This window comes from Lynx canadensis, chromosome A2 (assembly GCF_007474595.2).
Source record: "Lynx canadensis isolate LIC74 chromosome A2, mLynCan4.pri.v2, whole genome shotgun sequence".
NCBI classification, from domain to species: Eukaryota; Metazoa; Chordata; class Mammalia; order Carnivora; family Felidae; genus Lynx; species Lynx canadensis.
Window position 1 is genome coordinate 80,588,906 of NC_044304.2, and position 27,633 is coordinate 80,616,538.

The following is a 27,633-nucleotide window of genomic DNA, read 5'->3' on the forward strand; positions in this document are numbered from 1 at the left end:
ATGGATCATGCTGAAGAAAATGAAATCCTTGCAGCAAGCCAGAGGTACTATGTGGAAAGGCCTATCTTCAGCCATCTGGTCCTCCAGGAAAGACTTCACAAGAAGGACAAGATTTCAGATTCCATCGGGGATAAGCTGAAACAGGCATTCACGTATGTTGTGTTTTAACTTTTTCCTTTATTCTGTCATTATGAGAGAAGCAAGGTCAAATGTATAAAGAAAATCTGGTGCAGTGGAGAAAAAACAAAAAGTGAGCACTCAGGATTTGCAGAACTGTCCACATGGTTCATTCAGGGATAGTATTTGATTGAACCCAGGCTTCATTATGTATTTCACCCTATTTATTAAATTCTGATTATGCTTGCATCTGTTTAATGGTTTATTTAAACACCTGGCTTTCCCATACTCCAGCACCTTCCACACATCCGCCTTTTGCCTTCGTCTCTCAGGAATGTTCCAAACTCTTTTTTTCCACTCTGATTTCTCCATTTGGCAACATCCTGAATCTAAGTCCCAACCTAGGCTGTCAAGGACAGCATCCTATGACTCTTTGTTTTGGAGATGCTTTCACAGCCATGTTGCAGGCCTGGGAACAGTAATACATGTGTGCCTGACATGTGTGCCTCTCAGTAGCTCCCAAGCTTCAAAACCAAACCATTCTAGACCCTTGGGACCACACCTCTGTGCTCTGTGTTCATGTTAGCTTCACAGAGACCCTCCGCTCTAAGTATGACCATCAGGAGAGGTTTAAAATGTATACCCTGGAGTCAGACTCTCCAAGTTTTAATCCTAGTCCCAACCACCTACCATCTGTGTGCTTCAGTTTCCTGCTCTATAAAATGGGGATAATAATAGGACTTACATCGTAGAGTTACTGGGGATTAAAATCCATTAAGATATGCGAAGTGCAGGGCACGTGGCAAGCAGTATATAAGCATAGCTATTGTTAATACCTTAATGTTCTAAACAAAGAGTGTGGCATCTAATCTAATTTGTTTCACTCAAATTCATGACTCTTGCCACGGTTGCCCCACATTTGCTTCCAGTATCTTCCTAAACCTGATAATCAGATGCTTTGACCACTAAAGACATTATATAAAGTACGTGCGTGCTGTAAGAGTACATTGTCCTTTGAATGGAATAAATTTCTTCCTTGTCACCAGGAGGACTTGGGGCTGCCAGAGTGAGGGAACTCATCTGTCCATGCTCTTATTCAGTGATGTCTTTGATGATGGACATAGAGTGGGAAAAGGACTGACCGTGGCCCAGAGCATATTCATGTATCAAAATTAATTGAACTACGTAGGGACTAAATGCAAAGCCTTGGTTTTATCCACCTAATCAAGACAACCAGACATGGAATCCACTACTATACTCCAGTGACAAATGGTGTTTTGAGTTTTCCTAATCAAAGATACTAAAGCACTTCAAATACATATTCATAAAGCTCATAACACATAAATGTCCTTCATCTTATAAGGAAGGGGGAAACTAAATGGGTGGGCCTGCTGGTCAATGGCTCCACCTTCAAAAATTGACCGAAGCAGTAAGTAATTCCCCTACTTTGATTTACACCAACACAGAAAGTACATTTAGGATGTCATCTATTAAAATAATAGCTTCCAGGGTATCCCCATTATTTCAAAACTAAGTTTCTCTTATTTCTCGTGGTAAGTTGTAGGGCATTATCATGGAGCCAATTCAGATGTTTCCATTAAAAAAAAAAAAAAAAAAGAAAGAAAGAAAAGGTTGCAAGAAGCTCTTGTTGTTTCTGATCTCCCCCAAGTGGCAAGGTCGTTCTTAGCACCAAATGTGAATTTGTCCTTATCGCGCCAGAATATGAGGAAGGGAAGACACCGTGGTGTGAATTTGGTGGAAATGTTCTTCTTTTTTTTTTTTTTTTTGGTCCTCCCAGATGTACTCCTAAGAAGATACGAAATATCATTTATATGTTCCTGCCCATAACTAAATGGTTGCCTGCGTACAAATTCAAAGAGTATGTGTTGGGTGACTTGGTCTCAGGCATAAGCACAGGGGTACTTCAGCTTCCTCAAGGTCAGTAGGTATATTTATTTCTTTTTGTTGTTTCCCTTGCTGTTATCTCTTCAAACAATTGTTGACCCGTTTTCTGTTTAATTTCATTATGATTGCAAATTCATACTTTTATCATATCATTCTAAAGGAATTTCTGGGGGCGCCTGGATGGCTCAGTCAGTTGAGTGTCCAGCTTCACCTCAGGTCATGGTCTCACAGTTTGAGTTAGGCCCTGCGTATCACTGTCACTGTTATCAGTGCAAAGCCCACTTTGGATCCTCTGTACTCCTTTCTCGCTGTCCCTCCCCACCGCTCATGGTCTCTCTCTCTCAAAAAGGAATAAACATTAAAAATAATAATAAAATAAAGGATTTTTTCAGAAATAATTAACCCTTTTAAAGGTAGTTGTAGAATGTAGTGATACTACTTTGTAGATCAGGACCTTTCGGAACTGACTGCACATGGCCTACTTCTTGCTAGGTTAATCAGTTATTCATTGAACACGTTGTTGGGGTTTTCTTTTTTAAGGTTCTTGACCTATAAATCCATATTCTAATTACAAGGGACTGGGATAGACTGAGTTCCTCTACGTTTGTGTGATTTTATACGTGACATAAGAATTTCAGAAAATGCTCATTTATTCATCTATTCACATGTTTATCAAGCATCTGCCTGACCCTCCTTTTCCTTATGAACTAACCATTTGATCAGGCAGAAAGACATCAAACAAATAAAAGCACATAAAAATTTGGGGGGTGCCTGAGTGGCTCAGTCATTTGAGTGTCCAACTTTTAATTTCGGCTCAGGTCATGATCCCAGGGTCATGGGATCGAGCCCTGCATCAGCATGGACCCCGCTTAGGATTTTCTCTCTCTCCCTTTGCCCCTCTCCCTGCTTGTGTTCTTTCTGTCTCTAAAATTAAAATTAAAAAAAAATTAAAAGCGCGTATAATTTTTTAATTACAAATGATGTTAAACACTCTGAAGGAAAATACAGAGTGCTGGAAGATAATAATAGGGGAACCTAACTTGAGTAGCTAAATCACAAAAAGTTCTTTAAGAGAGAGAGAGTTGAGCTGGGTCCTGAAGGATACTTGGGAGGCAGGTAAAGAATGAGAGGAAGTGCATTTGAGGCAGAAGGGATAGTATGTGTGAAGACACTTAGGAAAAGAATGGAGTATTTGAAGAAGCAACTGAAAAGCAGCTTGCTAGGGGTGTGGGGGGCTAGGGGACGGTGGCCAGCGAGGTGAGCAGCGGCAGATCTACAGATCCTTGTTGGCCACTTTTTGGATTTCACTCTGAGGGCACTGAAAGCTATCACCATGCTTTCACTTGGGGTTTCTTTCTAAGAGATCACTGAGACTGCTTTGGGGGGGGGGGGTGGATTTGGTTGGTGAGAGGAGCATCAGAAGGAAAGTAGGGAGACCAATAGAGGTGATAGTGACTCATTGTAGGCGAAAGGTGATAAAGTCTTGAACAGCTTCTAGGTCAGTTGCCAAGAATCTATTCCCTTCTTCAGTTTCACAAAAATTAATTAGCAAATGATCAATTGGTCAAAAGAAAAAAAATCACGTCCCCTAATGATCATTCAGCTGAATTTTTAATTTTCCAAGTGATTGATTTACCAAATCTTTAAGCAAAAGCCTTAAACCAGTTTTAGGACATTTTTTCTCATCCATTTTGGCACCAGCACCCCAAAGACAGAGAAGGGGACGGGTTCAAAGGCAGAGGTGGGAGCAGGGAGGAGAACATCCAGGGGCTCAGCAGCATTTGAAACAAGTGAAACTGACCTTTGGTCAATTTGGACAGATAAGGCCACAGGAAGTGATGCAATGAACCCATGTAAACTAACGCTTTGGAGAAATCCTCAGGATTGTGCCAGAAATTTATCTTTGACTGCTTACCCTTCTTCCATTTTGATCTAGGGTGGTGGCTATAAAAATGGAAAGAATTATAAATATATGTGCTATATTTTGTGGTAAAATTCAGCCAGATGGGCTGTTGGATTGATTTGGGGGAGAATAGGGAAACAAGGCATGTCAAGAATTACTTTAAGGTTTCTGGGCTGAAGAGTTAGATTGGATGTGAGGACAGTGAGGAAGAAGGATGGTCAAGAATGTCTGAGATTTCTGGTTCCAGCATCTGAGGGCTGGAGGTGCCAATTGCAGACATAATAAAGGCTGCAGGAGGAATGGATTTGAAGGGTAAGTTTGAACATGTTAAATTTGAAACACTTGGGAGATAGAGACATGGACAGTGCATGTTTACATTTAAAATATGGGCTCAAAAGAGAGGTGTGGGCTCAGATGTCAGTCTGGGGATCTTTGACATATGGGGAACATTTAAACCATGGCAGTGGACAAGGCCACCCAAGAAGAGAATGTGGAACAAAAGAGGAGGGAGCCAAGATCAAGCTTTGTCCAATATTGAAAACCAAATAAAGAAGGAGGAACCAGCAAAAGAGACTGAAAAAGCATCTGGAAAGGAGAAAGGAGAACCAGGAGACTGTGGTATTGCAGAAAGGAAGAAATAATTTCAAAACAAGGAATTATCCAGTAGGTCAAACACTAAGAGGTGTAAGTCATCCCACAAACAACTTTGTATGGAAAAGATATTTTTCTGCCCATCACTAGTCAATGAAGATGGATAAATATGAAAAACAAAATGTAGCACAGATAGAAATCCAAGAGATACTAAGTTAATTGCTTGTGGTTGATACATTATTAGTAAAAGGATTTTGTTAAGCATTGAATTAATTGATTCATTAATTTATCTCTAATTTATTTAAAGTCCCTCTGGGAGCGCCCAGATGGCTCAGTCAGTTAAGCATCTGACTGTAGAGCTGGGCTCAGGTCATGATTTCGCGGTTCCTGAGATCGAGCCCCATGATGGACTCTGTGCTGACAGATTGGGATTTTGTCTCTCCCTCCCCCTCCCTCCCTCCTTCCCTCCTTCTCTCTCTCTCTCTCCCTCCCTCCCTCTCTCTCTCCCTCTCTCTCTCCCTCCCTCCCTCCCTCTCTCTCTCCCTCTCTCTCAAAATGAATAAACATTAAATAAATAAAATCCCTCTAAAACGATTGTAAAGGAGAGGGAAATGGTGTAAACTAGCAAGGACAAAGAAAATGGGAGAGGAGACACTGTGGAGCAGGAAAAAAAAGATGGCTAGTGATGGACAAGGGACAACGGAATTATCAGTGGAAGAAGCTGGTATTTCAGTGTGTGCCTTGTAGAACGTTGGGAAATTGGCAGTGCTGAGTATTGTCTAAGGTGAGAGGCAGAAGGCTAGAAGGAAGAGGATGGGTTGAAAGTCTGTATAATAATTAGCACACACATAGAGACCCAGGTACCCACACCAGCACCATGCTGTGGTTGGAAGGGTGAAAACCATGAAAGATGGTCAGGGGGCATTAAGTCTACACACTGAGCTGTGCGCTAGTGAGGGCTCTTGCTTGCCCTGTGCACCTCAGAAGAGCCTCCAAGATCTTGCAGCCCAAAGTAAATGATGAGCTGCCCCCAGAGATAGTGACAATTGGGCGTTCCCCAACCAAGATGCCCACGGTTCATCCAAAGGCACAGTAAAGCCCATCAATAAATGAACTGGCCAATGCACATGAGGCTTCAAGGAAGAAAACAAACAGAAAGAAGACCATTGGGTACATAATTAGTGGAGAAGGCAAAACAAAACATTTGTCCTGTAATATCCTCAGCAAGGTGTAAAAACAGATCGAATCCATGAGATAAGAACAGGATGTGATTTTAGAAAGGGCCTTCAGAGAACAACAAAGAGCTCATAGAAATTAACAACATAACTAGAATAAAATAGTCTAGAGCTGGAAGATAGAGGAAATCTCCTGGAAATAGAAGTAAACTATGAATACGTGAGCAGTAAGAAAGACAAGAACACCAGGGGATCAGGCCTGGTATTCCATCATCTACTGGCAGTTCCAGAAAGAAGAGGTTAAACATAAGAGGCTATCGAAGAGTATTTTCTTTTTTTTTTTAATTTTTTTTTAAATTTTTTTTAATGTTTTTATTTATTTTTGAGACAGAGAGAGACTGAGCATGAGCAAGGGAGGGGCAGAGAGAGGGGGAAACACAGAATCTGAAGCGGGCTCCAGGCTCTGAGCTGTCACCACAGAGCCCGATGCGGGGCTTGAACTCACGGAGTGTGAGATCATGACCTGAGCTGAAGTCGGACACTCAACTGACTGAGCCACCCAGACGCCCCGAAGAGTATTTTCAAAGTTGAAGTACATGAGTTTTCTGACTGAGAGAAACCACCCAGTACCCAGCAGAATAAATAAAAAATAAAATTAGACACACCATAATAAAATAGCAGAAGACTGGAATAAATGGAAGATCTCAAAACTTTTTAAAAAGGAAAAAAAGTCACATAATAGTGATATAACAAAGAGGCTGAAAAAACAGAACAGAAAGCCTATAGTTTACATCTGAAACTGATAAATTAAGAATAACATGGGGTGCCTGGGTGGCTCAGTCAGTTGAGCGTCCAACTCTTGGTTTCGGCTCAGGTCATGATCCCAGAGTTGTGGGATCAAGCCCCACACTGGGCTTCATGCTGAGCATGGAGCCTGCTTGGGACTCTGTTTCTTCTCCCTCTGCCCTTCTCCCTCTCTCACTGTTGCTCTTTCTAAAATTAAAACAAACCACAACAATGCCAACACATGATTTACAGTAAGGTTTCTCAACCCCGCACCATACTGGTAGCAGCCCCCCACCCTCAGTCAGTCATGATAATAAAAAAAAAAAAATGTCTCCTGACATTGCCAGATGTCCCTTGGGGGGAAAAATCCTCTCAGTTAAGACCTGCTGATTTAGAGAGATGAGATAAATGGTAGAAAAACAGCTTGGGGCACCTGGGTGGCTCAGGCAGTTAAGCGTCCGACTTTGACTCAGGTCATCATCTTGCGGTTCGTGAGTTCAAGCCCCACGTTGGGCTCTATGCTGACAGCTCAGAGCCTGGAACCTACTTTAGATTCTGTGTGTGTCTCTCTCTGCCCCTCCACTACTCACACTCTGTGTCTCTCTTTCAAAAATAAATGTTTAAAAAAAAAGAAAGGCAAAAAGAAAAACAGCTAAGCAACTTGGAAGCAAGTGCCTCTGGGTAGCAGAACCTGGAGGCAAGGCAGAAGAGACTCGACTTTTCTTCAGAGCCATTTAGTACTGCCTGGGTTTTTAAACTATGGACATGTGTTCTTTTGAAATAAAAATTAGAACATAGAAATTTGGTTTTTTATAAAAGACAACATTAAAATGACCATATTGTTACATGTGGAGGAGGGATGCTTCCCCAACTCTTCTCTTGCTAAAATTTTTTCTCCACAACATGACAATGCATGAAGTGAATTTTCTAGTTGTCCAGGATGTTTGGGTAAGGTCCCTGAGCTGAGAACAAAGGGTGTTTATTGTCTCCACATTCTGAATACCAGCTATGCCAAACTGTGAGTGAATGACACCAAAACTGTCTCTTTAGTGCATCACTTCAATAGGATATATGAGGGGACTAGGTATTATGATAATCTATTTGGAATGAGAATTTTCTAGGGAGAGGTGAAAGCACTATCTGTTTCTCCTCCACTGAAAGTCGAGGAAGGAGGGACTGCAAGAGAACCACTCAGAGCACGGGACACATGTCCCCTTGAGTTTTGGGGGGTTGTTGCTAATTATTGCAAGAAAACAAAATCTACAGGTAAAAGGGTATAAACCTCCCATGTAGGCAGAATGGAGAGCCGGTGGTCATGGCCTGCACTTCCAAAGTTTCTTGGGGTACAGGTGTCAGGCTTTCCCATTGGATAAGTGGGTGCCCCGGAAGGTCACCTGGCTTGGCTCATTTGGAAGGTACCTGCCCGAGACGACTGCCTACAGAGGAGCATATGGCAGCAGAGAGAACCTGGAAAAGGTGTAAGAACTGGAAGCTGGGAGTTCCTTATTGAAAAGGGATTCCCCCCCCCCCAGAAAACACAAAAACACCCCATTAGAGAAGCAGCCAGCATTTGGCCATCAACACAGATTATAGCTACACCAGTCAAGTAAGACCATCTGCCCTCATCTGGATTGGGAAAGAACAAAACAGAAAAGATCCACCCCCTGGCAAAGAGATGACGAGGAAAATTGTCTCAGCCCAGGAGGAGGATTGGGATGGAATGATGGACAGGTGAAGACACATCTGCTTAAGTTAACATGGCTTTCACCTCTTCATCATACACAACTGAGAGAAAAGTGCCTATAGCCCTCTGATTTCTAATGATCTCCCCATTTCTGTTTGGTTTTAATCCCACAGGGTTAGCCTTTGCAATGCTGGCTGCCGTGCCTCCGGTGTTTGGCCTGTACTCTTCATTTTATCCTGTTATAATGTATTGTTTTTTTGGAACCTCCAGACATGTATCCATAGGTAAGAGCTTAGCGTTGCTATTTTAGTACCGTTCTGTTTGGATCCCTGAGCTCTTAAGTGTGCCAAAGAAATAGTGTGTTTGTTACCAGAACCTCTGCTTAATAATAACTTTTGTTACTGCATACTGCCTTAGAAGAATACACTGCCCCCCCCTCCAGATTTCTAGAACTAATAGCTTTCTTACGATCTTGGCGTAAAGGAAAAAGACAATTTTCTTGTGTAAAAAGAGCAAATTGTTGAAATTTGTGAGATCTTTAGCTCATAATACAATTTGCTTGTATCTGATTTTTCTTTTTGTTTATTAGTGGCATTGCATGTTCCCAATTTCTATGCACATATTGCATTTTCATCCTATTTTAGGCTCATAAGATTTACACAGATTTTGTTAAGTGTTGTTGTTGCATGAGGCTGCCACCAGCAACACATACACGGTATTTCCAGTGGCTGGTGCCGGGTAAAAAATAGCCCCCACACCACCCCGAATTTAGCAGCTTAAAATACTGGTTTCATTATCTTGCACGGTTCCCATAGGCCAAGACTTGGGAAGTGCTCATCTGGGCAGTTCTGGCTCAGGGTCTGTAGTGCAGATTCAGAGGGGAAGCTTCTCTCCACGTGATTTCCTAATTGAGCTCTCCCACACTCAGGGCCCCAGCACGCGCAACTATTACAGCCGTCAGCTGCATCACTGCACCACCGCATGTTCCCTGGCCTCAGAAGCCACACAGTATCACTCGGCCGCCTTCTTTTCGCAACTAGCATGTCACAAGTCCATCCAAATTCAAGGAGAGAGGAATTAGCCTACCTCTTAATGGGCAAATGTCCAGGTTCTAGAAGAGTCCATGGGATGGAAGATATCATCGTGGTCATGTTTAGAGAATACGATCTGTACATACACAGCTTACACATAAACCAGGAGCAGAGGGTTAAGGAGAGCAGGGCAGTTTTATGTCAGTGATGAGTTAGTGACCTCACCTGTGTCTCCTTGCGTACCGGCCACAGCCATGTGAGATATGCTGAGCATGATTTCCCTAATGCTTCGTCATTTTCAGGTCCGTTCGCTGTTATTAGCCTGATGATTGGTGGTGTGGCTGTTCGATTAGTACCAGATGATATAGTTATTCCAGGAGGGGTAAATGCAACCAATGGTACGGAAGCAAGAGATGCCTTGAGAGTGAAAGTCGCCATGTCCGTGACCTTACTTTCAGGAATCATCCAGGTAGTATTCACTGATAGAGAAATGGGCTGTCATTTGTTCGCTTGATAGATACCTTTTGAGCCCTTGTGGCTGGTCTACATGGTGGGCAAGGTCAGCCAGCCAAGGTCCTGAGATCAGGGTTCCAAGCGTTCAGGAACACCACTCCCCTGCATGCCTTCCTTAAGGTGGTATGTATTAGGAACTAGCAAGCTTCAGTTGCATACTTTAAAGATTCCAAAAAGCAAGAAAAGTTTAAAGCAGGACTGATTAGTAATTAATAATCTCTTATATGCTTGAAAGAAGCAGGAGGTGACCTTGACCAAACATGCCCCCAGTTCTGAAGAGCAGGGAAAATATGAGTGTGCCCTCTGCTCTGTGGGGCAGCAAGCCACTGCAAACCTTCCCTTGTTTTCTGCATAACCACTGATTTGCGAACCACTTAACTGCTACAGATGCAAGGTTGCAGTGTTAGAAAATGGTCCAGAAAGAACTTGTGTATGTTTTCTGTTGGTCTTAACTTCCTGATCTATCACATGATTTATTTGTTTCTTTGTCATTAAAAAAAAAAAAAAAGTTTTGCCTAGGTGTCTGTAGGTTTGGATTTGTGGCCATATATCTTACGGAGCCCCTGGTCCGTGGGTTTACCACCGCGGCTGCTGTGCACGTCTTCACCTCCATGTTAAAATACCTGTTTGGAGTTAAAACAAAGCGGTACAGTGGGATCTTTTCAGTGGTGTATGTAAGTAAGCTACTTCCTGACTTACTGCTACTTCTTTTTCCCCTCTGTATTTGCCCCTTCTTTTTTGTATCTCTTTTCCTTTCAAGGCTCACTTTTCTTTTTTCTAAGAATTAAAATAAAATGGAAAAGATTTCATTATTCTAAGACTTTTCTGAGAACCCTATAAGGGGAATTAAATCTTAAAGTCCCATTTTATTAATATGTGATACCTCACAAGGAATTTTTTATTAGATCTTTACTTGGTGACTGCCCCTTCACCTTAATTAGCTGAAGAGACCACTTTTTCCTAGAACCAAATTGTGTTCTCTTTGGGAACTAACATGATTTAAAGGCATTATGCAAGAACACATCTCTCTGAAACTGCTTACTCTAGCAGGCAAAAAAAAAAAAAAAAAAAAAAAAAAAAAAAAAATAAATTTATAAAAAATTTAAATAAAAAAATTAACTATTTAATGTAATAAAATATATGTAGACCCTTGCGCCCAACTCAGAGAAAATATAAATTATTTGCAAGCACATAGGGAACAATGGTGAGAACTGATCATGTTGAAACTGATCACAAACTCTAAAAATTCAATTATTTTTTTCACACAGTGCAATATAATTAGCAACCAATAACTAAATACAGCTTTAAAACCCCCATACATTTGGGAACCAAAAATCCTGCTTCTAAATATTCCCTGAATAAGGAAGAAATTATGAAATATTTAAAACCAAATGACAGTTAAGATACTACGTATCAGAAGTTCTGAGATGCTGCTAAAGCTAGTCTTGCCCAGAAGGACCAATGGCCTTTGTGTAGGTATTTCTGTGCCTGTCAACATGTTGAGCACGGCAGTGGGTGAACAGAGATGGCCCTTGCCCTCTTAAAGCCCACAGTCCAAAGAGAAGACAGATAGTAAACCATTAATTGCATCAATATGTAATTAATTACAAATTGTGTTAAGTGTTACGAAAGTTGAATAGGGAGTCCAAGAAAGTCATTTTGAGAAAGTGACGTTTTAATTGATTCCTTGATTGATTAGGAATGGAATCAAGCTTTAAGAACATTCCCTGAATAACTAAAATCTTCGTTTCCCACAGTAGCTGATAACATGCTTCCTACTCTGAGATTTCTCTCAATGCCTCATCACAAAAGAAATAGAGCAGATAAGCACTGAGCGTGCCCTAGACATTGACAGGCAAGGTGTGGAGCCTGGACTCAGTGTAACCTACTCTCCCAGAGTCCGAGCATATTGGGGTGCTGAGGCTGTAACCCTTGGAGAAAATTAAGTGACTTTTCTAAGTCTCTGGGCTTCTTCCAAACTTCACTCTCTTGCCTTCGAAGTGCACCTGATCCCTCTTTCATCTGCTAACGTGACTTCTTTCTCCCTCTTTCACCTCCAAAAGTCCTTTCTATGTATTTACCTTTGCATTATTTTGCTGATATCAACCCCTAATCCCTTCCGAATGCTCAGGACTCAGCTTAAGGGGTACTTTACTAAGTATGATAATACTACATTAAGCCAGAACCAAATCAAAAAAACACCAACTATAAGATTGTTGGAAGGGCACCTGAGTGGTTCAGGCAGTTGAGCATCCGACTCTTGATTTTGGCCTGGGTTGTGATCCCAAGGTCAGGGGATCGAACCCTGTGTCAGGCTCTGCACTGAGCATGGAGCCTGCTTAAGATTCTCTCTTTCTCTGCCCCTCTTCCCCACTCGTGCTCGCTCTCTCTCTCTCTCTCTCTCTCTCTCTCTAAAAAATAAAAGCTAAATAAGGTTGTTGGATAAGAATTACAACCATAAAGCTGTACGACTGGGTAAAAATGCCTCCTAATTGGTGAGAGAGAGACATTTCAGTCTGAGAACTTTTAACTAGAAATGCTCAATAAGGGGATGGCTGGTGTGAATTCGTGCACTAGTGTCTCTGTCTATTCAGGGGCCATTGCCTGATGTAAACATCCAGTGTTCGCTGTGTTACAGAGTACAGTTGCTGTGTTGCAGAATGTTAAAAACCTCAACGTGTGTTCCCTAGGCGTCGGGCTGATGGTTTTTGGTTTGCTGTTGGGTGGCAAGGAGTTTAATGAGAGATTTAAGGAGAAATTACCGGCACCTATTCCTTTAGAGTTCTTTGCGGTAAGTCAACTTTGGCCACAGGTGCCTAGCCATTTGGGTGAGGGATTGGGACAGGGGAGGAGCAAGGAAATTCTACCTTTTTTTCTCCCAGTTCTGCCAAGAGAAGGTTAGAATTTGTCAAGGGGAACTTTTACAAATATATGGACAACAAAGAAAATCTATTAGAGTATAGACAAGGATGATTTTTAAAATACAGATGAAAGCCATCCCTAAAAACTTTAATATGAATTACCTTGGAGTGATGAGATGATGGGAGATTTTTCTTCCTCAAAATTTTTATTGTCTGCTTATTTTATAATGAACACATATAACTTTAATCACCTGAAAAAATTAAGCTGTTTCTATTTTGAAAAGAGCAAGAGACCAAGGTTCCCATACTTTCTTGGTTCCTGGCACTCCTAGGCCAAAAGAAATACTTAGCAGTTCCATTTATTAAGTAGTTAGGTCCAAACAACTTAATACATATTTACATCTAACAACTTGGGAACTATTGTAAAAATAATGCACATGTATTGAAATACTATATATTCTATTACATTCTTAAATGACCACAGTTGTTTATTAATAATGTTACCTTACTATTGGTTCCCTGCAGCAGCCACCACTGTGAGGGATGGCTGCCCGCCCTGGCCAGCCCTAATTCTCAACTGAATGACCCACCCAGAAGGTTCTATAACAACAGTCCTTCAAGATGAGGAAAATTGCTTTCTGTCCTTCTTTTATTTTTCTGTTGCACTTCAGTAAGGGTTGTATTTTACACACCGATTAAATCTATGTCCTGACCATCCAGGAAGGGCTCATGCACAGAGGCACTGTGACCCTGGCTGTAACTGAGATGGGAGAAGACCACTGCGGGGGCTGGTGGACACCTCTAACCACAGTCGGTGCTGCCGATGTGGAAACAGGGTCAGCAGAAGGATTGTGGATCCAAACATCCATTTTGTAATGACACCCTGTCAGTATACTACCCTCACATACACTTTTCAGCATCCCTAGTTCATGCCATGTTAGCCAGAAACTCCTTTCAACTACAAAAGGCAAAGCCAGCTCCTGAAACGTTTTATGGCTCTTTCTGTTCACAGTCAACTAGCCGAAGCAAAATAGAAAAGAACTCCAGACCACAAGGAAACTGTAGAGTCCATTTTAATTTTGTGGAGAAGAGCCATTAGGAGAAGTTAGAAATGCTGGAAGCTAACTGTAATTCTTTTTAAACTGAAAGCTGAAAGGGGGAATAGATTTTGGCTTGGCTAACAAACTGAAACTCACTTTGGCAGTGGTTGAATTTTCATCTATAAAAGGCACCTTTGGATTTATGTCTGTTTTAGGTGGTGATGGGAACTGGCATTTCAGCTGGGTTTAACTTGCAAGAATCGTACAATGTGGATGTCGTCGGGACACTTCCTCTGGGGTAGGAGAACAGTTTTAAGTAACAGTGTGGCTTGAGTTATCAACAGATCTGTTATTGTTTCTAACTCTTGCTATAGTATTCTTACCATCAAAAATATCTCTTTTTTTTCTACATACCAAATATCTGAAATTTTCGAGTGTTTTCCTTTGTAGTGTGTATGTGGGGTTTTTTTTAATCATGGTAAACACACACACCAGAAAATTTATCATTTTTGTCATTTTGAAGTATATAGTTTAGTATGTTAAGTATATTCACATTGTTGTGAAACAGATATCTCTATCTATATCACATTTTGTTTATTCATTCATCCAACAATGGACATGGGTGTGCAAATATGTCTTCAAGACCCTGCTTGCAGTTCTTTTGTATAAATACCCAGAGATGGGATTGCTGGATCATATGATAGTTCTGTTTTTAACTTTTTGAGGAACTTCCGTGCTATTTTCCATAGTGGTTACACCATTTTACAATCCCACGACAATGGGATGCAGTGTTTTCTTTTGTTTCCTATTGTTTAGCACTTCCTGGTTTTTAAAATCTCTCCTTAGGCGGCATAGGAACTAAGAGCAAAAAGACCTAAATCTAGCCTGACACTTACTAGCTGTGTGACCTTGGGCAAGTCGCATCTCCTCTCATAGCCCCGGTCTCCTCCAGGTTAGCACAGCAATCAATGCCTGTCTTGAGGGTAACTGTGAAGCTACAGGAGCTAGTGCACATAAAACACCTGGAGCGCACCTGGAAAGTATTTAAGACATGTTAACTGGAAGTTCTGTGGCTCTTTATTTCAACAAATTTTCTAGTTTCAAATGATATATGCTTTGTCATTAATATTCTTTTGTCTAACTCTATATTTAAAAATGTGTACTATTCTTGGGGCGCCTGGGTGGCTCAGTAGGTTGAGCATCCGATTCTTTGCTTCGGCTCAGGTCATGATCTCGCGGTTCGTGAGATCAAGTCCCATATCGGGCTCTGTGCTAACTGTGCTAATCCTGCTTGGGATTCTGTCTCCCTCTCTCTATTCCTCTGCTACTTGCTTGTTCTCTCTCTCTGTCCCTCTAAATAAATAAATAAACACTCAAAATTTTTTTTACTATTCTCTTTATATTTGAAGACACTAGAGTAACTATGAGCTTCTCCTCACCTCACTCGGTTCCTCTCTGACATGCTCTGGCTATCTCTGCATCTCTCTGTGTGTCTCTGTCTGTCTCTTGTACTGTCTCTTTCCCTTGCCACCTCGTTTCCAGATGAGCAGAGTCAGATGCCCAGGTGCTGGGCATTGATGAACCTGGCCTTGCCTCTGGTATCATCTAAGAATCTCCTGGGAGGCACAGGGGTAGAGGCTGCTCTTCAAGCCAGAGTTCACTCCCAGCACCCAGAAGCAAGTGTTGAAGGAGGTAGCACGCAGTGCACTTCAGAACAATGGATTGCGGTCATGAACATGTCACTTACGATTCCCTGTAAAGGTATAACCCAGTAGTAACACTTGGTTTTCCATTTGGACTTATAACTTATAAAATACTTTCATACCCACCACCTCCGCTGGTGCCCACAATAACACTATTGACATATGTCCCCTCCCCATTTTATAAGGTAAGAAAGTTCACTGATTTAGCATCTGTTTATTCAGTGCCTAGTATGTGCCAGGGACACGGCCATTAAAAACAAAAGTAGCCACACAAGGAAAAAAGTGTCTGCCCTCATGGAGCTTATATTATCCAGGGGAACAGGGGAAGGGGATACAGAGAATAAACAGTGAGAAGTGCTGTGAAGACAAGAGAGGCCAGGTAAGGGATGGGAGGGGCTCAGGTGACTGTGTGAGGTAGGCTATCAGAGAAGGCAACATTTGAGAGACACTGGTGAGTCCTAGCCTGGGCCCAGAATGCTGTCATCCAGTACTGAGTTGTTGGCCGTTTCTGTTACCTCACACCTGGGTCTCTAACATAATTAGTCATGTGATAAACATTAGTCTTCGACTAGATCCAATACATAATTCTATTCAGTAACTAATCAAATAATTTGATTACATGTGAATTCTACCCAAGACATTCCTTTCCCTATTGCATTGTACCCAAATGTGTTGCTTTTCCTCCATGTGTGAGAACCATATTTTCTAAAACTTGGCCACCCTTTCTGGAACTTCGCCCAAAACCAAGCAGAAAACAAAGAATGCTTCTCTAACTATGTATCTACATATCCTAGTACTGTTTCAGTTATCTGTGAGTCTTACTGCGGGATAATACTCCGAAACGAAGTCTTAAAACAACATCCGGTTATTTGCTCACAATTCACAACCTAGGTAGGGCAGCTGAGTGGCTCTGCTCGGGGCCTGTCATGCAGCTGCAGATGTCTGAAGGTGTGCCTGGTGCCAGAGGCTCCACGAGGGCTTCACTCACGTTCTGATACCTCAGGTGGAGGGCTGCAGTGGCGGACAGCTGGCTGCCATCTTCTCCCCACGTGGTGACTCCGGCAGGGTAGCCAGAGTCTTTCACATGGTGGCTCAGGGAAACAAGACAGAAAAGCAGGAGGTGCCGAGCTGCTAAACGCACTCATATAGCGTCACTGGAACCACATCCAGTTGGTCGAAACCAATCACAAATCCAGCCCAGAGTGACCAGAGAGAAACAGATTCCTCCTCTACATGGGGGGAGCAGCTCCCACAAGTATGGGAGGAATGGTTGGTAGCCATATTTGAAAGCAAACTACCACATTTATCTATACACACACAGTACAGTGTCCAGAAAGTGACAGTTGACTCTTTTTGCTTTTTTAATGTTTATTTTTGAGAGAGAGAATGAGCAGGGGAGGGGCAGAAAGAGAAGGGGACAAAGGATCCAAAGCAGGCTCCATGCTGACAACAGAGAGCCCGACGTGGGGCTCGAATTCACAAACCATGAGATCATGACCTGAGCTGAAGTTGGACGCTTAACCGACTGAACCACCCAGGCACCCCGACAGTTGACTTTTAAAGATCCCAGCCATGGCAATGTATCCTGTTCCTTGGTTTACTTTCCTTAACTCATTCCAGAATATGTTCTTTTCTCATATTCTTATTCTGCAATCCCAAATCTGCTACAAGGTCTTCCCTCTTGGCTAATGCTTCTATAGCAAAGTGTAAGGGAAAGACAGTAAGTTTTATAGTCAGAGCTCCTGGGTTTGACTCCCTACTCCATCTTGGGCAAATTATTTAACATCTGCAAGGATCCATTTCTTTTCACCTATAAATTAGGATAATAATGGCATCTATCTAACAGGATTGTTGTAAGGACAGATAACATAGGTCAAGTATATGGCATGTAACATAGGCTTAGTATACATTCGTTTTTTTTTTTTTCCTTCTCTCCCTTCCTTTCCCTCCCAGAACCTGAGACACCACCCCCTTCATCACTAGGATATGACACAATAAGAGAAATAGTTGCAGGGAGGCAGGTTCCCATGGCTTTTGTGGTACTTGGTGGATGAGCCATTTGACCTTGGACAAGTTGCTTAGTTTCACTATGCCTCATTTTCTTCATCTGTAAATGGGGAATATAGTGGTGCCTAGCTCACAGGGCTAGCAGAGGTAAATAAGCACAGAACTTGGCAGAGAGGCAGCACCTAAAAAAATCATGGCTATTGTAAAAAAATAATAATAATATAGTACATGAATTAATTGTTATTTAGACCAATGCCTTGAATTGGATCAGGTGCCTCTGAAAACCTCTGTCGCCCCTCCCCCCATTCCATTCTGGGGAATCCCTATTCTGTTCCTTTACGACAAGGATTCCAAACTGTAAGAATGGACCACAAAAACTGGGTTCTCCACTGGCCCCTCCAATTACCCAGGACTCCCAGGTGAGTCCCAAGGAGTATAATCTTCTGTTGCTCTTTTTTCATGTTAGAGACTCACCTGAAGGGGGCCTAGAAAGCAGAGTCCTTACTTGAAATAACAAGGGGGAACAGTCTGGATAGTCGTTCTCCTCTCACATGGCCCTTGTTGAGCACCCTCCCTGAGCTCAGACTTGGGTTCAAATGTCTTGTGCTATCTGAGCACTTCGCTGACCCTCTCTTCCTGTTCCATGTCTTACTTACACCTGCCATACAGGGTGTCATGAGGTATGAGGTTACTCCTTTTCTAAATAAAACGGCATCTGATGTCTCCTGATAACCCATTCAGGTAGAAAGCTGGTACTCTAGGGTTGGGGCCTAAAAAGAACCTGTGTGTGTCAAAGAGGGCGCTCCTTTTTGCCAAAGCAGAGCAAACAAATATCCAAGCATTGATCGCCTCATTTGCAGATGATGCCCTTTTGAAATGCTCCCCTCTAGTTGCATGTTTTTTCCCAGTGGTCACAACGCTCAGGTTAAAGTCAGCTTGACCTTTCAGGCTACTACCTCCAGCCAACCCGGACACCAGCCTCTTCCACCTCGTGTACGTGGATGCCATTGCCATAGCCATTGTTGGATTTTCAGTGACCATCTCAATGGCCAAGACCTTGGCAAATAAACATGGCTACCAGGTGGATGGCAATCAGGTAAAGATCATTAATTCCCTGCAGATACTTCATTGTGGTATAATCATCCTGCTATGCTACATAAGGCAAATGAATTGGATTTCTCTATCTTGATAGAAAAACTTCTAGTTTGATGATGTATTTATTCAACACTACATTTTTTTTCATTATTTATGTGCATTAGATCATTAGAACACTGAGGTACAGAGTCCTACCTCATGTTACAGCTAGGGGTCTTGTTAGGAAGATGAAATCTCTGATCGGAGGCTCTCAGTTTGCCACACTCTGACAGACGTTGGCCCTGTTTTTAAAGCTCACAGCCTGAGAAGCAAATGTTGTTCTAGAACCATTCTACTCTACAGGAAGACTTCTCTTTGTTCATTAAACTTGGAACATAAGATTCATCACTCAAACTCCACATTATATTCCTTGCCACCTCCTTTTATAACTATCTACTGACTCACTATCTACAGATAAGGTATTTAATCTGAATACCATAAGCCATAATTTTGGCATGACAATGACTATTTTAACACACCATACATTTCTAAGAGAAGATTATATGCTCCGCGTTCACACAAGACACAGTGATCCAACTAGGAAGACAGGATGTATCCCTGAGAGCAGGACTCACTCACTGGTCCTAGGAGGACACTGTGGCATGTGTCAAAGAGCAAGAGATCGAGCATTTAAAAGATGCCAATGGTTCTATACACCAGTAAATTACTCGTAACAAAAATATTTTGTCCCTTGCTGCAGTTTTCTTAAAAAAAAAAAAACCATTTTTAGTGTAGGAGAGTGTGTTTAGTAAACAGGGGACTAGGTAGTGACTGCAGCTTTTATCTCTGACAGAACAAGAACTCTGTTTTTCTCCCACCTTAACTTATTCAATAATCCCTATTTTAAACTCATGCCCAACAAACTCTTGTGTCTAGAAAAAGAATGAAGAGACAGCTCCTACTGTTGAAAATGTGTATTAAATGGGCCATCATGCCTTTTTTCCTGAAGAATGACTGACCTTGTGTGTGCTTTGTTTCCCCCTGGAAAAGGAGCTCATTGCCCTGGGACTGTGCAATTCCATTGGCTCACTCTTCCAGACTTTCTCAATTTCATGCTCCTTATCTCGAAGCCTTGTTCAAGAGGGGACTGGAGGGAAGACACAGGTGTGTATGCAACTGGCCTCTGAGGACTGGTGATTTGGGGTGGTAAACTTTAAAAATTTTTTTAAGTTTATTTACTTTGAAAGAGAGTGAGAGAGCTGGGCAAGGGTGGAGGGAGGGAGGGAGAGAGAGAGAGAGAGAGAGAGAGAGAGAGAATTCCAAGCAGACTCCACACTGCCAGCATGCAGCCCACCACGGGGCCCAATCCCAGGAACCATGAGATCATGACCTTAGCCAAAATCCAGAGTTGGACACTTAACCCACTAAGCCACCTAGGCACCCCTGGGATGATAAACTTTAATCCCTTGATCCTATTCTGAACCCCAGCAAAGCTTCTCTGTCTGAAGATTGATGCTCCAGTGAGCTGTGTAGTGAATCAGAGAAAGGCATGAATGATTGAAGCAAATCCCAGGAACTGAATCTGTAGGAAAGAGGTATATTCTCCGGTTAAATTGAAAATTCTACAACAGCACTAGCTGCTACCAGTAAACCTCAAAGTTCACACATAGGATGTTGTCATGAAAGCCTGGGACTGGGTATGGTCAGGATGCCAGCACCGTCCAATAGAACCTTCTGTAGTGACAGAAGTGTCCACTGTTTTGCACCATCCAATATGACAGCCACGAACCACCCGTGGCCCTTGAGCACTTGATATGTGAGAAATGCAACCAAGACCTGAATTTTTTTAATTGTACCTCATTTTTATTTTAAAAACGTAATAGCTGCATGTGGTTGGTGGCTACTACATTGGGCAGGAGAGTCTCATTTGACTGTTGTGGGTCTCGAGTCCGCACCATTATCTCCTTTCCCTCGCCCCTGGCAAGGGCATTTTTACCAGGGTATTTAATCATTTCAGCCTCTGTATAGAAGCTCTAAGACAGGGGCACCTGGGTGGCTCAGTTGGTTGAGTGTTTTGACTCTTTATTTCGGCTCAGGTCATGATTTCACGGTCATGGGATCCACTGAGTGTGGAGCTTGGGATTCTCTCTCTCTCTCTCTCTCTCTCTCTCTCTCTCCCTCCCTCCCTCCCTCCCTCCCTCCCTCCCTCTGCCCCTCTTTCCTGCTCCTGCTCTCTCTCTTAAAAAAAAAAAGGTAAATAAAAAATAAAAGCTATAAGAGAAACCGAACTTCAGAAAGGGAATGGGAAGGAATATTGGTGCATGTAATGGTTTTGATGACTTGTTTGAACCCATATTTTCTTGATCTTCCTGCAGTGATTATCAAAACACTAAGATCACCTCTGCCCCACCTCTTACTCATGTCTCCTAAAAGCCCCTTCTGTGTGTCTTCTCTCGTTCAGCTTGCAGGTTGTTTGGCCTCACTAATGATTCTGCTGGTCATATTAGCCACCGGGTTCCTCTTCGAATCATTGCCCCAGGTGTGTAGCTTAGATGTGGGGTGATCTTTTTCCATGTGTAAGGATTTTTCTATTTTATTTGTTTGCATTTCTGTGACTGTCTCGTGGGTTTTTACTGTAACCCTAGCAGGGTGGTGTGAGAAAGGCCAAGGCTGGGGCCAGGATCCTGCTCCACAGTCTACAGTTCTGCCCCACAATCTGGGATCTTGGGAAAGCCATCTCAACATCTCTGGGTGTCCGTTTCCTTATCTGCAAAGTGGGGGTTTGGACTGATTAATCTCCAAGGTCCCTTCTCTCTTTGATCTTCTGTGACCTTATACTTCCATTAAAAATCTGAGATGGCCTTCACTCCTAAGACATTTGTTTGCTGATCTATTTAATCTAGTAGAGATCAGGAATGATACAGAGTGGAGAAAATCATAACCTAGGAAGACCAGGAGTGAACTAATTCCTTGAGTACCAAGTTTAATTGTGAACCTCTTGACCACCATGCAGGTTTGCTACTAGGATATATGCCTGGTTTTCCAAGGCCCATTTTAGCTAACCAAGTCCTGAAAATCCAGGTGTTCATGGCTCCAAACGTACCATCACTGCTGCGTGGGAAGTGAGTGGGGAGAGGATGTGGGGAGGGCAGCAGGAGGACAGTGAGGAGCCAGCAAAGGGGGCTCTGTGGACACAAGAAGAGAGGCACGCATCATGTGCTCTGTTTCAGGCTGTGCTGTCGGCCATTGTGATTGTCAACCTGAAAGGAATGTTCATGCAATTCTCAGATCTCCCCTTTTTCTGGAGAACGAGCAAAATCGAACTGGTAAGTAACACAGGTGATTGTTAGGTTAATATGTCATACAACATGTGGATGATGCTGATAAAAATGTGAGAAAGCTACGTTAGTGAAGTTATTGTATGTAGTATCAAGTTAGGCAATGTTAGGTACTATGTGTATGTGTGAGGGGAGAGAGAGACACTTAGGAAATTTTTACCATGATTCTACATAAATCTTTCTGTCTTTTGTTTAGACCATTTGGCTGACCACTTTTGTTTCCTCCTTGTTCCTGGGATTGGACTATGGTTTGATCACAGCTGTGATCATCGCTCTGCTGACTGTGATTTACAGAACCCAGAGGTGAGTGTACAAATTGGGATGGATGTGGTTGTCCTGCCTGAAATTGTGGTGTTGACTTTAAATATATCCTGTTTGTCGACAGATACCATTAGACTGTAAGTATCTTGATTGTGGAGGTGATGTTCCCGGAGTCCAGTATCAGGTGTATAGGGTGTATTCTCTGCAAGCTTGTTGAGGGAATCCACCCAGAAAAACAGCTAACATTTGTATTATATATTCTGACTCACACAGTATTTGTGCATACCTGCTAAGAACACCAGAGTATTGTAGCAAGACCGTGGAGTGTCAAATCAAAGACCTTGAGCCATATTCTGGCTTTCCAATCCCTCTGACATTGAACAACTCACTCCACTAGGCCTCAATTTCTCATCCACACGACAGTGGAAATAAGCCTCGTACATTGGATATAATAAGGTAATATGAGGTACTCAAATAGTATCTGTCATCATTACAGTACCCAATTTGAGCCACCTTGTCCTATAAAAAGAGGAGGACTCTCCAAAAATAATGTTTAAAATCTATTCAAACCAAACTGAAGAAAAGTTCTAGGCTAATTTGAAATTTTTCATTTTCTCCCCACACCTTCAGCTGACTACCACCCCCATGGGTCAGAGCCTCTTACGGGAGACAAAAAGAAAAACTCCTCCCCTACTTAAGAATAAGAGTAGGAAGATAGTTGTGTCTACTCGGTGGATGAGAATTTGAGTTGCACATTCCCTGGCATAGCTTGAACTTTGCACAGTTTACTTTTGCCCCCATCTTTAAATGCCCGAGTCTTTTGTCCTAACCCGATGGTGGGGTGTGTGTGGGGGGGGAGGGGGGTGTGTGTACGGTCTGTGTAGTGTGAGGTATATGTGCTGTGTATGCGTGTGTCGTGTACGTTCAGGGCAGGGTGTGAGGGCCTGGATGGCACTGGGATTGTGATACGTATGAACCCTCTGCAAAGGTACCATACAAGGATCAAATGCCCCCGAGTTCACTAGCAAGTCCCTACATGACATATAAACATGCCAAACCTCATGGTTGAACCACATACGGGGGCCTCAACACACTGGTATTTTAATACACTTTCTCTCTCTTCAGTCCCAGCTACAAAGTGCTTGGACAGCTTCCTGACACTGACGTGTATATTGACATAGATGCATATGAGGAGGTAGGACATTTTTCTGTCATTTTAAATGGTTGTAAGTATGTCATGTGATCAGCTGACTATTATTTTTATGTAGGGAGAAAAGTTGGGGGCTGGAAAAGAAGGAAGTGTAGTGGTCAGAGCGAAAAGCTTGCACTTCAGGGCACCTGTTTGACTCAGTCGCTTTGGCATCCGACTCTTGGTTTTGGCTCAGGTGATGATCTCACAGTTCATGGGACCGAGCCCCCATCAGGTTCTGCACTGACAGCACAGAGCCTACTGGCGATTCTCTCTCTCCCTCCCTCTCTCTCTCAAAATAAATAAATATGTTTAATGTTATCAAAGAAATATGACAATGTGTATTTTCAAGGCTTTCTTCTCAGAACTCCTTCCTCTACGTGGGGTAGTGACAGAATTTTATCTGAACACCGTAAGAGGGCCTTTTGTGACTTTTGTGTTGATTTTCAGGTTGGAGGAGGGAGTAGGTGCAGTTTGCCTCTGAAATATTTCCACGTGTTAAATTTGCTCACATTTTCTTTCTCAGGTGAAAGAAATTCCTGGAATAAAAATATTCCAAATCAATGCCCCAATTTATTATGCAAATAGCGACTTATATAGCAATGCTTTAAAAAGAAAGGTGAGTCATGAGAAATGGATTATTTTTGAGGGGACCTGTGGATTGACAGGGGTGTGAGGGACACTCAAATGTCTTCATATGCCTTTTATACTATATCATTCTCTCCCTTTCTCTATTGTGGTAGAATACCCAGAAAATTTACCATTTTTGGTAAATTTACCATTCAGCACATGGAATTGAGTACATTCACAGTATTGTGTACCCAACACCACCAGTCATTCTTGTTTATCATATACATATACTACCTTCTCAAAAAAAATTTAAGAAAAAGAGTGAAAAAATAATTTTAGGTTTCCTACTCTTCAGATCATGTGGGTTCCTCTGGTCATGGTTAGAACTTGACTCCACACTGCCCAATATACAGAATATCTCCCCATCAACCCACATAGTCTCTTAAATATAAGAATCTGAGAGTAAGTTTGAAAAATGTTACTTTAAACATTCTCTTCAATACTTTGGCGTACTCACTGCTGCATCCTGCTAAATATACACAGGAATAAGGAAAGTTACTCATGCTCCTTTAATGAGAGTGACTCAGTTCACAATGTCTGAGGGAAAGGTAGAGGTGGGGGGATTACTTGGCATAGAAAACAGTCACATGGGGAGATCTGAAGATTAATTGCATTTGGTGGGTTCCTGGGAGCCAAGACATGATTTCGCATATATTGTTCTTCTGTAAAGACTGGAGTGAACCCAGCGCTCATAATGGGAGCAAGAAGAAAGGCCATGAAGAAGTATGCTAAGGAAGTTGGAAATGCAAATATGGCCAATGCAACTGCTGTCAAAGTGGTGAGTGGTCTCTTCATTGTAATTCTCCCTCCTCTTAATCTGCACCACCCCCCACCTTTATTCACGATGGAAGCCTTAACACAGCAGGAAGCCCCTAAAATAGGAAAGCTTAGAAACAATCTAAGTATCCTCTATATTATTAAAGATACGTAATAAAGTCAGCCATGTGAACACTTCTGAAAAAAGTAGGGATATGAGCCCTGGAAAACATTTGTTTAAATTAAGATCACACAGTACCTTAATAAATTTTTACCATGGGTGCTTCATATAGATTTATTCAGCTGACAGTAAACAAACAAACAAACAAACAAAACCCACACACCTCAAAGGCTGGATTTTGCTGTTCAAGCCTTATGGTAACTCATGGTCATGCTGAAGTTCATGGAACTATTTTAGAAGAGGGGAGAAAATGGCTATGATGACAAAGGAGAGTGGATTTCATTGGACAGAAACAAGAGGAGGAAGAGACGAAAAGAAACTGAACTAACACTGAATGTTATGTACACATCCTTTTTCTGTCACATTGCAAGGCTGGGATGTGGCAGTCATTTTAGACAAGGTTTGGTAGAGTCAGTAGCTTGACAATATAGGGACTCATTTTCCCCTATAAATGAATGTGAGCTGTTCATAGACTTCTGGTTTGGTGTAACTGTTCACAGGATGCAGAAGTCGATGGAGAAGATGCCACGAAGCCTGAAGAAGAGGATGACGAAGTAAAATACCCCCCAATAGTCATCAAGAGCACATTTCCTGAAGAAATGCAAAGATTTATGCCCCCAGGGGATAACATCCACACCATCATTCTGGATTTTACACAAGTCAATTTTATTGACTCTGTTGGTGTAAAAACTCTGGCCGGGGTAAGCATCATCTTAAATGAGTGGTTTTCGTATCTCTGTTGCCATCAGTAAAATGAGAGTTGAACTAGGGTCCCTTTTCAACTCTTAAAATTCTTCTTTGTTGTTGCTTTTTTCCACTTTTGATGGTGGAAAATTTCAGAACTATACAAAAGTAAGGAGCATAGTGTAACAAAGCCCCATGTAACTATCACTCAGCTTCGACAGTTCATCAGTTAATGGTCAGTCGTGTTTCATTCAGCCCACACCCGCTTTCCGCTGCTTTTACTTTAAAGCACATCCCAGTCATCAGTCACCTCTTGGTGAATATTTCAGGATACGGCTCTACAGAGGATTCTTCTAAAAATCACTACCTTTATTGCACCTACATAAAATTTAACAAGAGTTCCTTGAGAGCCCTCATGATCACTGTCCATGTAAAAATTATATACAAAATTAGTTTTAAATGATTAGCTCAAAAATGCCTGATTTTTTAAAATGCATAATTACTGAGGCCCAGTAGCTCAAGTGAATGAACTAGTGTCTTGTATCAGGAGATACATATTGGTAGAAAGAGACTTCATCTGGCACAGAGTCAAGAGAAACTAAACTTTATTTCAACATTATTACAGATTGTAAAAGAATATGGAGATGTCGGTATTTATGTGTATTTAGCAGGATGCAGCGGTGAGTACATTTCTAGAATGGGGAGAAGCTTTAACACTTTAGTTTTGTTTCTCTTTTTTTAATAGCATTTTAAAAGTTTGGAAAGATTGGGGCGCCTGGGTGGCTCAGTTGGTTAAGCGACCAACTTCGGCTCAGGTCATGATCTCATGATCTCACGGCTTGTGAGTTCAAGCCCCGCGTCGGGCTCTGTGCTGACAGCTCAGAGCCTGGAGCCTGCTTCAGATTCTGTGTCTCCCTTTCTCTCTTTCTCTCTCTCTCTCTCTGCCTCCCTTGCTTGCTCTCTGTCTCTCTCTCAAAAATAAACAATAAAAAAAAAAAAGTTGGGGAAGATTTTCCCTTAATTTTTGTTTTTGGCAAAAATGAAAATTATTCTGAAAATCACTCTAAAGCTAGCTTTGAAATTAGCCACTTCCGGGCACCCCTTTCACTGGGCCATTGCGGCAGGCCTCCTGACCTGGATGTGGAAGGAAGGAGCTTATAAACCACTGTTCTGGGCTGGTACATTTAATGATTATTTAAAGGCTGCCTTAAACATAGTTCTATAAAATCATTTAGGTTTTTCCATACAATGCCTGCTATTTTTGCTTTATATTAAATTTTGGTTGAAACCAAAAAGTGCTTGAAAATGAAATCTACATAGACATCGCTTTTCACCTGCCAGATGGGCAAAAAGGAAAAATGTCTGCAAACATGCTCTGTAGGCACCCTGTGGGACAACAAGTGCTCATAGACACTACTGCCGGGAGTGCAAAATGGAACAGCCTCTGTGGAGGGCAGGGCGGCATGATCTTTCCCAACTACAAATGCACTTAACCTTTAACCCAGCACATCCAGCAATGTGCTGCATGTATTCAAAATGACACACGTACGTGGTTGATCAACTGTGAGCAGTTGTAGAAACTGGTTACTGTCTATAGAATAAAGGACTGGAAAAACCTTAAGCATCAAAGAAAAGGACCAGTTCAATAAACTAGGGTATATCCACATGATAGAGTATCATGTAGTGGTAAAAAAAAAAGTAAAAAATATCCAGAATAATCTATATATAATGTTAAAAAGATCGGGGTAAGAAAAAGGGGAAAATAAGAATATATATATTTGTATTTACTTATATCTGCATAAAGAAATACTGAAAGAAAATGCGAGAAAGTAGTTTCCTGCAACTGGGGTGTGATATCACGGGGACAGGGATTGGAGTGACACTTTTTACTCTATCACTGTAGTATTGAAACTACCTAAGAGTGTTAATTTTTTTAACGTTAGACACCGATACCCAAAGTGTGGGCTAATTTTCCTTTCTTCTTTTATAGCACAAGTTGTGAATGACCTCACTCAAAATCGATTCTTTGAAAATCCTGCCTTGAAGGAGCTGCTGTTCTACAGCATTCATGATGCAGTTTTAGGCAGCCAGCTTCGGGAGGCGCTTGCCGAGCAAGAAGCCACCGCTGCCCCTCCGCAGGAGGACTCAGAACCCAACGCCACTCCAGAAGCTTAGAGGAGCCCAGCTGGGAATGGGGTACGAGC

At 42.0% G+C, this 27,633-nt stretch overlaps 1 protein-coding gene across 1 annotated transcript; it reads left to right on the forward strand.

The window, feature by feature from the left end:
• Positions 1-27,618, forward strand: SLC26A5 (solute carrier family 26 member 5). The gene is made up of 18 exons (XM_032592384.1): positions 1-152; positions 1,916-2,055; positions 8,335-8,445; positions 9,495-9,661; positions 10,215-10,379; positions 12,344-12,496; positions 13,822-13,904; positions 18,265-18,412; positions 19,441-19,554; positions 20,852-20,929; positions 21,621-21,716; positions 21,925-22,031; positions 23,115-23,184; positions 23,705-23,797; positions 24,479-24,586; positions 25,246-25,446; positions 26,055-26,109; positions 27,420-27,618. The coding sequence occupies exons 1-18, from the start codon at positions 1-3 to the stop codon at positions 27,602-27,604; spliced, it is 2,226 nt and encodes a 741-aa protein (XP_032448275.1). The 3' UTR covers positions 27,605-27,618.
• Positions 27,619-27,633: the final 15 nt, after the last annotated feature.

What these genes read in the sequence shown, in the direction of transcription:
- SLC26A5 (XM_032592384.1), top strand. Translation starts at nt 1, where the DNA reads ATGGATCATGCTGAAGAAAATGAAATCCTTGCAGCAAGCCAGAGGTAC. An exon ending in GGTACTTCAGCTTCCTCAAG is followed by an intron (nt 2,056 to 8,334) that starts GTCAGTAGGTAT and finishes TTAATCCCACAG; the next exon opens with GGTTAGCCTTTGCAATGCTG. An exon ending in GAACGAGCAAAATCGAACTG is followed by an intron (nt 21,717 to 21,924) that starts GTAAGTAACACA and finishes TCTTTTGTTTAG; the next exon opens with ACCATTTGGCTGACCACTTT.